The sequence below is a fragment of the Vicia villosa genome, linkage group LG1, assembly GCF_029867415.1.
Source record: "Vicia villosa cultivar HV-30 ecotype Madison, WI linkage group LG1, Vvil1.0, whole genome shotgun sequence".
NCBI lineage: Eukaryota > Viridiplantae > Streptophyta > Magnoliopsida > Fabales > Fabaceae > Vicia > Vicia villosa.
Genome location: NC_081180.1, coordinates 10,233,031 through 10,245,837, shown reverse-complemented (window position 1 = coordinate 10,245,837; position 12,807 = coordinate 10,233,031). Strand labels below are relative to the sequence as shown.

General features: G+C 37.4%; 1 protein-coding gene across 1 annotated transcript; it reads left to right on the top strand.

Moving 5' to 3' along the window:
* The first annotated feature begins 6,414 nt into the window (after window positions 1-6,414).
* On the top strand, window positions 6,415-11,854 carry LOC131628141 (uncharacterized). The gene is made up of 9 exons (XM_058899011.1): window positions 6,415-9,188; window positions 9,309-9,413; window positions 9,528-9,680; window positions 9,807-9,970; window positions 10,106-10,253; window positions 10,352-10,474; window positions 10,569-10,656; window positions 10,986-11,477; window positions 11,583-11,854. The coding sequence occupies exons 1-8, from the start codon at window positions 6,855-6,857 to the stop codon at window positions 11,150-11,152; spliced, it is 3,282 nt and encodes a 1,093-aa protein (XP_058754994.1). The 5' UTR covers window positions 6,415-6,854; the 3' UTR covers window positions 11,153-11,477; window positions 11,583-11,854.
* Window positions 11,855-12,807: the final 953 nt, after the last annotated feature.

Here is a 12,807-nt window from a genome sequence, read left to right as displayed (position 1 = left end):
GTGAGCCTTTCCGGGATTCGCCATGTACCTGCTTACAAGACTTACTGCGTATGCTATGTCGGGTCTAGTACAGACCATAGCATACATCAAAGAACCAACTATATTAGCATACGGAATGCTATTCATATAGGCTCTTTCGACATCAGTACTGGGACACTGATCAATACTCAGCTTGAATTGAGGGTTTGTTGGAGTCACAACTGGCTTCGAATTCGACATACCAAACTTTTCAAGAATCTTCCGTAGATATGCCTCTTGAGATATGCATAACTTCGACTTCTTTCTATCTCTTCGAATGTCAATTCCAAGAATCCTGGAAGCAGCTCCCAGATCCTTCATATCGAACTCCTTATTGAGTTCAGCCTTCACCCTCATCACATCTTCGACACTGTTGCTTGCTATGAGAATATCATCCACATAAAGCAACAAAATAACAAATGAATTACCAGGTCGAAATCTGAAGTAAACGCAGTGGTCGAACTGACTTCTAATGAAACTTATGCGTGCCATGAACTTGTCGAATCTCCTATTCCACTGTCGAGGAGATTGTTTCAGCCCATACAAAGATCTCTTTAACTTGCACACATAATCTTCCTTCCCCTTTTCGACATACCCTTCAGGTTGCCTCATCAGGATCGTTTCATCTAGATCACCATACAAGAACGCAGTCTTCACATCCATCTGTTCCAGTTCAAGATCGAACTGTGCCACCATGGCAAGCAACATTCGAATGGACCTATGCTTCACAACAGGAGAAAACACATCATTGAAGTCGACACCTTCTTTCTGAGTGAAACCCCTTGCAACTAGCCTTGCCTTGTATCTTTTCGACGTCACTCCTTCAATTCCTTCCTTAACTTTGAAAATCCATTTACAGCTGACTAACCTTGCCCCAACAGGTTTCTTGATCAGTTCCCAAGTATGATTATCATGAAGAGATTTCATCTCATCATCCATGGCCTTCAGCCATTCAGTCTTATTTCGACTCCTCATAACTTCCTTATAGTCTCTAGGTTCTTCGTCTAGAACCTCACTTGCAGAGATTAAGGCATAAGCTATAAGATCTGCATATCCAAGTCTTTGAGGTGGCTTGATGACTCTTCTCGACCTATCTCTCGATAATAGGTAGTCATTGTCAGTTTCCTCAACTTCAGCATCTTCTGCTTCTTCTTCGACTTCATCTGGGATATGCAATTCAGCATCAACATGCTCCACCTCAACAGGAATCTCTACCTGTTCCAGCTCTTCGTCAGATGTTTCTGTACTTCGACCAACATCATCAGTTTTCTTAAAAGCCATTTCAGCTTCATTGAAAACTACATCTCGACTGGTGATACACCTCCTGTGACCTGGCTCTAGGCACCATAGCCTATAAGCTTTGACTCCTTCAGGGTATCCCATGAACATGCATTTCAGAGCTCTAGGTTCGACCTTGTCTTGCCTAATGTGAGCATAGGCTACGCAGCCAAATACTCTCAGTTTGTCGAGATCTGGTGGATGTCCCGACCAAACTTCTTCAGGTGTCTTCATATCTAACGCTGTCGAAGGACATCTGTTTATCAGATATATTGCTGTCGAAACAGCCTCAGCCCAGAACACCTTCTTTAACCCCGCACTAGTCAACATGCATCTGACTCTCTCCAAAATAGTTCGATTGAACCTTTCAGCCAAACCATTTTGCTGTGGAGTACCTGCAGTAGTTCTATGCCTTGCAATACTAGAGGCAGCACAAAAACTGTCGAATGCCTCATTGCAAAATTCAAGGCCATTGTCGGTTCTCAACCTCTTGACCTTTCTGCCAGTCTGATTTTCAACCAGAGTCTTCCAACTTTTGAAATTCTCAAAAGTTTCATCCTTAGTCTTCTGGATGAATACCCATAATTTTCTGGAATAATCATCTACTATGGATAGAAAATACCTTGCTCCTGAATGTGATGGACACCTTGCAGGCCCCCAAAGATCAGCATGGATGTAATCAAGGGATCCATGTGTTCTTTGTTTGACTTTGTTGAACTTCACTCTGCAAGATTTTCCAAGTACACAGGGTTCACAAAACTTCAGCTTTTCGACTTTGTCTCCACCAAGCAGATTTTGTTTCCCTAATTCGACCAGACCCCTTTCACTGACATGGCCCAATCTCATGTGCCAGATTTCTGTTTTCGACAAAGGTTTCGTGGATGCAACATTTGTCGAACCACTTACAACTTCAGCCTCAAGGGTATACAAGCCTTGTTTCTTCACGCCTCTCAAGACTTCCTTCGAACCCTTCATGACTCTTAGGATACTTTTCTCTCCTTGGAAAAAATATCCTTTCTTGTCGAATTCACCAAGAGAAAGCAGATTTCTCTTCAAATCAGGAACATACCTGACTTCAGTCAACAACCTTATTGACTCATCATGGAGCTTGAATCTCACAGATCCAACACCTGCAATCTTGCAAGCCTTGTTGTTTCCCAGCAATACTGATCCACCATCTTGATCACATAATTCCTCGAACAAGTCTTTGTTTGGAGTCATGTGCCAAGTGCAACCTGAATCCATAATCCACTCCTTCTTAGAGTCACTGCTTGAAACCACAAGAACATCAGATGATTCGAAATCATCTTGAACAATGGCAGCGTTGCCATTATCCTTACCTCCATGATATTTCAAGCGTTCAGGGCACACCTTTCTTGTGTGACCCTCCTTCTTACAATGGTAGCATCGAATGCCAGATGCTTCGCCACTGTAAGTCTTCGATTGGCTTTTGCCTTTCTTCTTGTCGAACTTACCATCCTTTCGTAAGAGTTTTCCTTTAACGGCCAAACCTTCGCCAACAGTCGAAGGTTTATGCTCCTTTCGTTCATTCAAGTCTTTAGAGTACAAGGCTGATTGAACTTCTTCAAACGTCAGGGACTCCCTTCCATACAAGAGAGTTTCTTTGAAGTGAGCATGTGATCGAGGCAAAGAACACAATAGTAACAGCACTTGATCTTCATCATCGATCTTCACATCAATATTTTCAAGATCAAGAATCAGCTTGTTGAACATATCCAACTGCTCAGCCAATACTTTGTCTTCAATCATCTTGAATGAATACAAAGCTTGCTTCAGGTAGAGTCGATTTACCAGCGATTTGGTCATATATAAACTTTCAAGTTTCACCCATAACCCTGATGCCGTCGTCTCCTTTGATACCTGCCGGAGAACCTTATCACCAAGGCTCAACAAAATTGCGCTGTGTGCTTTCTCGATCATATTTGTCTTCTCCGCTGCCGTCAATTCTGCATTCATGGCTGCCTCTCCCTTCAACGTTTCCAAACAACCCTGCTGAACCAGTAGAGCTTTCATCTTCAAGCGCCACAGACCGAAATCATTCACTCCGGTGAACTTTTCAATCTCATACTTTGTTGAAGGCATCTTCTCCACGCTCACCGCACCAATTTGTTGTGAATTCAATGCCAAGAATAAAGTATAAAAAAAAGGAAGAATAAAGAACAAGGAAGAAGAGGAACACAAGAATTGGTTATAACTGCTATTCTTTCACTTTCTCTTAAAACAAGATTACAAGTTTACAAGAATAACAAATAACCTCTCTCACCCTAAATTAGGATTTGCAGCTTAGCAATGATGAGAGACTAGTATGCTATTTATAATAAAAGCTAACATACTAACTAATGGGCTTTTTCAGCAAGGCCCATTACACAAGCCAACTTAATAAACAAGCTAACTTAACAAATTAGGGTTTAAACACTAAAACCTAATTTAACATGCTAACAACCCTAGCATCTTCGACATCTGCATGCTAGACCCATCTTCGACTACAGCATGCACACTTCGACACCAGCATGTGAACAATCCTTCGACTTCATGCTTAATTCTATCGAACTGTCGAACCAAGAAGCTACCCTTCGACAATACTAGAGTTCGATCCAATATCTCACAAACCTTAATAGACATTGAAATATATAATATTTCAAATTATTAGATATATTTTGCACTTGTTTGCCATCTTCTCTTCTGTTTATTGAACTTTGATTTCATATAAAATGTTTTTAAGAATGGTATGAGGGGATTGGTTTATGAGGGGATTGGTTTAATCCCCCTCCATTTTAGACCATTTAATCCCCATATTCTCCCCCAACAAACATGTTGAATATGGCTTGAAACTTATTTGAGTTCGCCTCTATCCCTCTCTTGGTTAACACAAATCCCAAGAACTTACCCATCTGCACGCGAAAACACTTTGCTAGGTGGCTCATGCGTTCTTTAACCCAAAAAGCATGACGCTATAGTAGTAGGTTCCATGGTTAGACATGAATACTATCTTGGGAATGTCCACGGGATCCATCTTAATATGATTATATCCAGAATAAGCATCCATAAAACTTAGGGTTTTGTAGCCTAATACACCATCAATCAACCGATCAATGTTGGGGCGTGAATATGGATCCTTGGGGCATGCAACGTTCAGGTAATTAAAATTGATGAACATACACCACTTATTGGATGATTTCCAAACCAAGACCATGTTAGCAAGCCGTAATGAGTACTTGATGCTAGTTATAAAGCCAACACTTCTCAATTTCTGAACCTCATCATCAATAGTCACCCTCTTTTTCTCGCCCACCTTATGCTTTCTTTGAGATAATGGCTTTGTTGTGAAATCGATGGTAAGGCGATGACAGACCACCTTGGTATCTATCCCTGGAATTTCAGAAGGCACCCATGTGAATTGGTCTACATTTCTCCTTAATAAAGCGATCAACCCTCCTCCTCAGAATCAGACATGGAAGTGCCTATCTTGGTAACTTGATAGGCTAATGATCCAATTTGGACTCTTTTAGGTCCTATATAGGAGTGAACCTTTTGTTCTCCACCTCCAATTTGGAATCCTAACTTCGTGCATCTATCTCATGTGCTTCTGATTTTGGGACAACGATTAAAAATATATGCTCCCTTCTCATTTCCAAATTGTTCTGATAGTATTCTGGGTGGTTTCTCACTAAATTAAATGTCCCCCTCAGCTTTCTTAGCTGAGGTATTTATAGAGATCTATTGACCTGAGTTCTTAGACCTAGGGAGCGGTTATTCTCCCATATCTCCATAGCCTACTCTCTTTGACTGAACTTCCATTCTATTAATACCCTAGGACTCGTTAGTCCCCATGTTCTATGAGTGGTCAAATAGCGGTTTTATCCAAGCCCAACACAGGACGAGTGAATATACCAAAGAGTTAATGCTATAAATAGTAGGCGCACATTATGATTAATGGGCGGTAAGAGATGCTAAACATGTACTTGTCCCAAACCGGCATGCCTTTTTGTCCTTTGTTTTACCTTCTCTAGGGCAAAATGGAATTATCATAGTACAATAATTAAGTTGAATTTTTAAAATATTTATGACTTTATGATATTATACAAGTATATAAGTCATGTTAAACTAAAGGATCAATTTGGGTGTACGTGATGCGGTTTGAATTGATTTTTAAATAAAAAATTATTTAATTTAAAGAAAAATTTATTCGTGATTTGATTCAATTTTGAATGATTGATTATAAATTTTTTTATATGACTTAATCTAATTTGATGCAATATAATTTAGATTAATTTTTGGATATCCAAATGATAAATTATATCTTTTATTAAAATTTTTAAAAAATTAATAAACAATAAATTTGATATGATATATAACCTATAATATATTAAAATTAATATTAAAAAATGAAAATGATTGCTATGGTTAAAACAATTGAAATTATAGAAATATATACAATAAACCAAAAAATAATAAATATCTTTAAAGAGTTTAAAGGTAGTGCACTCACAGTGTAAACTAACTTTACACATATAACCAATCAAAATCCTTACACTTGCCATGTCATATTAGTTTTTTAAAATTAAAATTGTATTTTAATTGGATACATGATTGTGATTGATTGACAGTGTAAAAATATTTTACACTGTCAGTGCATATTCCTTTTTCTCATCTTTAAATAATAAATTAACTATCGTGTTAATATAAAATAAATCAATATAAAAATATAAAAAATATAAACACACAGTTCGTTTAATTTAGAGAAATTATAAAATATCAATCTAAAATTCAATTCAAATATAACGGTTTACGCTAAAGGACATTCAAAAAATATAAATTTTTTTATTTTCAAATTTTAGATAAGTTTACATATTTTTATTTGAATCAATTTGAATTTGAACACCCTCATATCAATCTAAAAAAATGTAATTAGATCAAATTTATCATTTTTTAAATTTTTTATTTATGAAAAGTATTTATTGGAAGCAATATAAAGTAGTTTCCTAGTATCTAGTAGTAGTGTTATAGAATTTCAAAATGCCCCTGGCGAAACACACGTATATCTAACAGAACACAAAATTTGTCGGATACAGTTAAGTTAAGGATTCCTTTCCTCGCATTCCGAAAATATTGTTATGTGTGACGACGGTCCCATCCCGTTGCAGAAGAAGATTAACGTAACAGAATAAATAATAGCATATGCGATGCGAGAAAGATATATAATAATATGCGAAAATAAATACCGTTACGAGAACCTGCCACGTGTCACTCTTCATCGCATTTTCAAACCATTCATCCTTCGCCACAACACAACCCCCACTCTCTCTCTCTCTCTTCCCCATACCGCATCACCACCATCATCACCATCACCATCGCCGCCGCCACCACCACCACCACCACCACCATCATCATCATCATAACCTTCTTCTTCTCATTCAATTCAATCTTGTTATGAACCCTAGTTCTTCCTCTAATTTTGGATCTGCGTTTATTGTTATACATGATTGTTTTTTTTTTTTTATTATTTGTGTGAAACTTTGTGAGTTTTATATGATGTGATGTGTAATAAAGGGTTTCAATGTTTTATCGAGTCTGAAACTGTAATTAATAATCCACAAAACTTTATGATGGATAGTCCCACGGCCGTTCGATCTCCGGCCACCGGTTCGGGTTCCGGTTCGAACGAGGATGGCCGGCGTGTTAAATTTTTGTGTAGTTTTCTAGGTAGTATAATGCCTCGTCCGCAGGACGGGAAGTTGCGTTATGTTGGTGGGGAGACGAGGATTGTGAGTGTTTCGAGAGAGGTTAGCTTTGAGGAGTTGATGGGGAAGATGAGGGAGTTGTATGAAGGTGTTGCTGTGTTGAAGTATCAGCAGCCTGATGAGGATCTTGATGCACTTGTGTCTGTTGTGAATGATGATGATGTGGTTAATATGATGGAGGAGTATGATAAGTTGGGTTCTGGGGATGGGTTTACTAGGTTGAGGATTTTCTTGTTTTCGCAATCGGAGCAGGATGGGTCGGCTCATTTTATTGACGGGGATGATTCGGAGAGGAGGTATGTGGATGCGTTGAATAGTTTGAATGATGCTTCTGAGCTTAGGAGGTTGCAACAAATGGAGTTTCCGATGATTGGTACTACGGTTGAGGATATTCATGTGGGTGATCAGTTTGGGAATCCGATGGGAATGGGAATGGAAAATGGGATTCATAGCCAGAGAAGTGGGGAACTATCTATGTCGCCGTATAATTTGCATCATATGCCGATTCAGCACCAGCAACCTATGGGACAGAGGTATGGTGAAATTGATGCTCAGTGGAATCCTGGTTATTACTCTCCTAGGCATCATGGTCTTAGTCATCATGATTCTAGATCGTCATTGGTTGATTATCCGTCTTCTCCTTCTGCAACGAGATACCGTGTGCCGTTTCCTGAGATGCCAGATAAAGGAATTGATAGAGTGTCGGAAGACTATGCTCGGCATCACGGGAATCACCATCATCCTTTGTATGACAATCAGCCGCAGTATCCTGAGAATGTTGTGTGGCTGCAAACTGGAGCTGCACATGGTGATAAGTCTGGTTTTCAAGGCAATGTTCTTCATAGTTCCCATGCTCATGATGGTAATAATATATGTGAGCACTGTCGAATGAATTTTCAGAGAGCTCAACCACATTTGGAGCATCCTAATATGCTTCCACCGGTTTCTGTTCCGTGTCCAGAATGCCACTCAAGCAGGGAAGCTCTCACTGTGAATGTTGATTCCAAGTTACAGCCTTCGATGTATCCCAATGATGCTCAGAATCATGAGAGGGCTTGTGGTTTGCAGCATCAGAATTCTGGAAGAGTGTCGGATCATTATGTTGGTGATGTTCCGATCATTAATTTCCCTCCTGGACATGGTAGTTTGATTGATGGACATGCTCTTCCTTCCGGTCATGTTCACCAACAGGTTGGACCTGAATTGGGGGTTGAACTGTTCCCTGACCAAACCATGGCTGCTATACCACATCTAAAAATTCCTCCGTTGGAAGAATCCAGTGCGCAGTATGGAAATGCACCTCCTCCTTATGGAGTAGATAATAATTACGCCATGCCTCGTGGACATGCCCCTGGCTATACTCTTTGGACAAATGGTCCGACTCCAGTTCATATTGGACCACCATACGAAGCAACGACTATGCATCAGCCGGTTGATGGTGTGACAAATGCTGGACTATTCAGAGGAGACGGAAGACCGGGTTTTTTCATTGGACCGGATAGTCCAAATCTTTGGGTTGATTCGTCACAGAAATTCTCTGGTCATGATGGATCAGCCATCCCAGAATACCCTTATGCAAATGCTCCGAAGTTAAATCCAATTCCCACCGGTCACGAAATTCAACACCCGATTATTGTAGATCCCACCATTCATCCCCCACACGACGTAAATGCTGGCACTTGCTTGGAACCTGTGCAGCGGCAAAAATCTTCTCTTAATATCATGCACAATAACGAGGTTTTAAATAATGATGCACATTTGACTGAAGTGATGAATTTACAATCTATAAGTTTGCTTGGAGAAGGAAAAGAGGCAATAAATGAAGACAGGGTTGAAAATGTTAATGTGCAAAGGGTATCCTCTTCAGATCAAAATCAAATTGTTGAAGATGTATGCAACGCTGCTGCTGCTTCTGTTGTTGAGAAACTGATTGATAAGGACCATTCTTCTCCTGGAGATTCTCAGCATTTAGTTGATCAATTCAATATCTTGCCTGAGTTGATTGCTTCTGTTAAAAAGGCTGCGTTGGAATATCACGATGAGGTGAAACCTACAGGTGAAGAGCATGCCGATGGTCAGATGAACAATTTGAATACCCAAGAAGAAACAGAAAAAGAAGTTGAGCCTGTGGTGAGGAATTCAAATGATTTTGTTTTGTTATTTCAAAAGTAAAATGTGATTTTTTTCCTTTCGGAGAAGAGTGTTGTGTCAGGTTGGCTTATATGTCATTTGTGTTTATTCGACATGCAGAATGCTCATGGTGATTTAGAATTAGACACTGAAAATGACCATGTAGATACTTCTAAAATCGAGCCTACAAAAGCTGAGGCAGAAGCAATTGCCAGGGGATTGCAGGTTTTCATCCCATCTTACTCAAAACCATTATGTTCATATCACGTTTTTGTTTAGTCTTTTATGATCTTTATTTTCCCGACTTTGGTTTGATAGTTAGCTGATAATTTCTTTCAGACTATTAGAAATGATGATTTGGAGGAGATCCGTGAGCTAGGTTCTGGAACTTACGGGGCTGTTTATCATGGGAAATGGAAAGGTTCTGATGTCGCCATTAAGAGAATAAAAGCCAGTTGTTTTTCTGGAAGACCATCTGAACGAGCGAGATTGGTAATATTTGTATCCGATAGTTTTTTCGGTTGTTTAAGAAAATACAAATGATTACTAGTTTTGTCTATATTGAAACATTCGTTGGACCCAGAGAGCTGTAGTGATTTATTATGGTTGCTGTCGCAGATTGCAGATTTCTGGAAGGAGGCATTGATGCTTAGTTCATTGCATCATCCTAATGTTGTCTCCTTCTATGGTATTGTTCGTGATGGCCCTGATGGGTCGTTAGCAACAGTAACAGAGTTCATGGTTAATGGATCTTTGAAACAGTTCTTGCATAAGAAGGACAGGTAATGCAACACACGTGTGACTTTACATTTACTCAATATTTTAAAATATTTTCAAGCACTGGAGTATGTATCTGAGAATTTTGTGGAATGGTGATTTATTATTTATGTTGTTTTTTTGGTTGAGGAATTTAACAGAACGATAGATCGTCGGAAGAGGCTCATTATAGCCATGGATGCTGCATTTGGGATGGAGTATTTGCATGGAAAGAACATTGTGCATTTTGATTTGAAATGTGAGAATCTATTGGTCAATATGAGAGATCCACAAAGGCCTGTCTGCAAGGTACTCTCAAGATTACAATAAAATAATCCATTATATAATAATTAGACAGTCATTGAATTCCAATCAGAGTTTAAGACAATGTCTGTGTGGTTATTCAGATTGGTGATTTAGGTCTTTCGAAGGTTAAACAACACACACTAGTGTCTGGAGGGGTACGAGGAACTTTGCCATGGATGGCACCCGAGCTTCTTAGTGGGAAAAGCAATATGGTGTCAGAGAAGGTATTCTTAGCCATAGCTGTTTGAATTTGCGTCACTAATATTGCTTTCATCTTTTCAGATGATCAACTTACATCTATACTTGCTTGTGCTGTAGATTGATGTTTACTCGTTCGGGATAGTCATGTGGGAGTTACTCACCGGCGATGAACCTTATGCGGATATGCATTGTGCTTCAATAATAGGTAAGAACCAAGTAACAAACTAAATGTACAGTGCAGTTTGTTTTGCTATGTGTTTTGAGTTATCTTCCTTTTTAAACCACAAAGTGATTTTACCGTATATTCTTATTAAAGATGTGTGTCAGAGGATTGGTATTATTTTCTGTCGTTCAAGAGTTATGAAACATTGACACGGACACGATACTAACACATCGTGTCACTGATAATAATTAAAAAAAAGTGGAATATTTGAATGTAAGTAATCAGATGTATCGGACACTAGACACACTTTCAATCTAAAGTGTCAGAGCCTCAAAGATCAGAATAACATGATACATATCAATGTTTTGTAGGAGGAATTGTGAACAATTCTTTACGTCCTCAAATCCCGTCATGGTGCGATCCTGAGTGGAAGTCTCTAATGGAAAGTTCCTGGGCTTCTGATCCTGTAGAAAGACCATCATTTTCAGAAATTTCCAAGAAGCTGAGGACTATGGCTGCTTCGGTGAATGTGAAATAGTCAATTAATCGTGAAACACTCAAACGCCCTTCTTGCATTATACGTAGCATAGAATCAGTAACTGAAGGGAAATAAAGCGAAGCGGGGTTCTTCCCGTTCAAAGCGCCAACAAGCTTAGCTTTAAAAGGGGAAAAATATATATATTTAAAGGAGTATTCAACCTTTACAAGCTTGTATTGTAATATCATATCCTCCTTCCTTGGTTTAGTCTAAACAGTCTTTTATATTCTTGCCTTTAATGGTATTTACCTTAGCGCAGTTAAATGCACGATAGCATGGATTTTCTCCGGTAGCGGCATGGTGGGGAATATCAGTCTGTCACACTGTGAGTAATTTTATTTACATGTTTCAAATTACTGGCCCAAAATATTTTTCTTTTACTGATGAAAGATAAATTCTGATTTTCTTATGCTGTTTTGCGCACGTGCAGTTTTAAACGTGATAATCAACTGAGGAGGAACCATGCTATCTGTGGAGGGATGTATATAGTTAACCAACATGTCTCATGTGCTTCATATGGAGAGTGATAATGATGAATTATGCTCTCTATTTGCATATGGAACATATTCATTTTGTCATCAACATTTTATTGAATTGCTTCAATATATTTATATGATATATATTTTCAATCATATGAATCTGTACACTCAATGATGTGTTATGTCTCTTGAAGCTGTATAAAATAAAGGTTTTTTTTAATAATTTTTTTATTATTATTTTTTTAATATAAAGTCTTGCTTGATTGAGTATGCTACTTAATTTGAGGGTTTACTGTCATGTACTGTTGAGTTTTCTGACTAATGTCTTTCTTTTTGTCAAATTTAGTTTAGATAATGAGACTTGTGTGTTATCTATTTCACCCGATTATCTATGATCATGTTCATTACACGGAGTGAATCATATGAGTGTACTTAGGTTTGGTAACCCGGTCAATCTAACCTGAATGAAACTATGAAAACCGGTTTACATAGAGTCTAGATAATCTAGAGGTGCGTGTATTATAGTTATGTTTGGAGATCTGCCTTGCATTCGAAGTATGGAGGACAAATTCAAGTTTTTAGTGCGTCCACCTTTACCCCATAAATTGGATAAAATAATCCATATAAAAGTTATAATTTTTTTCTTTTTAAAATATAATAAGAGCTTATCCATATAAATGTTATAATTTTTTCTTTTTAAAGTTATAATTTTTTCTTTTAAAAATATAATAAGAGCTTATCCATATAAATGTTATAATATTTTCTTTTTAAAATATCATAAGAACTTGTTTAATACACACAATAAAAAACAAAATAAAATAATTATATTATGTCCTACATGAATTTAATATTTGCTAACACAATAAAATATAATAAGTTAATCCAAAAGTTATTATATCATGTCACTCTAACTCAAATAATTATCTTGAATTTGTGTTTGATTAGAAATTAGATATCAAAATAATTTTATTCTATTTATAGTTTTTATTTACATATAATATATAATGTATTTAACTAAATTATTTATTATAAATATTAAACTATTTATTTACCAGTGTCAATGGATTTTTCAAAAATTAACTTAAGTTTTTTTAATTATTTTAAAATTTAAAATTTATTTATTTATTAACTTTAAAATTTTAAAATTAATTTTTTAAAAAATATATTCCATTTGTC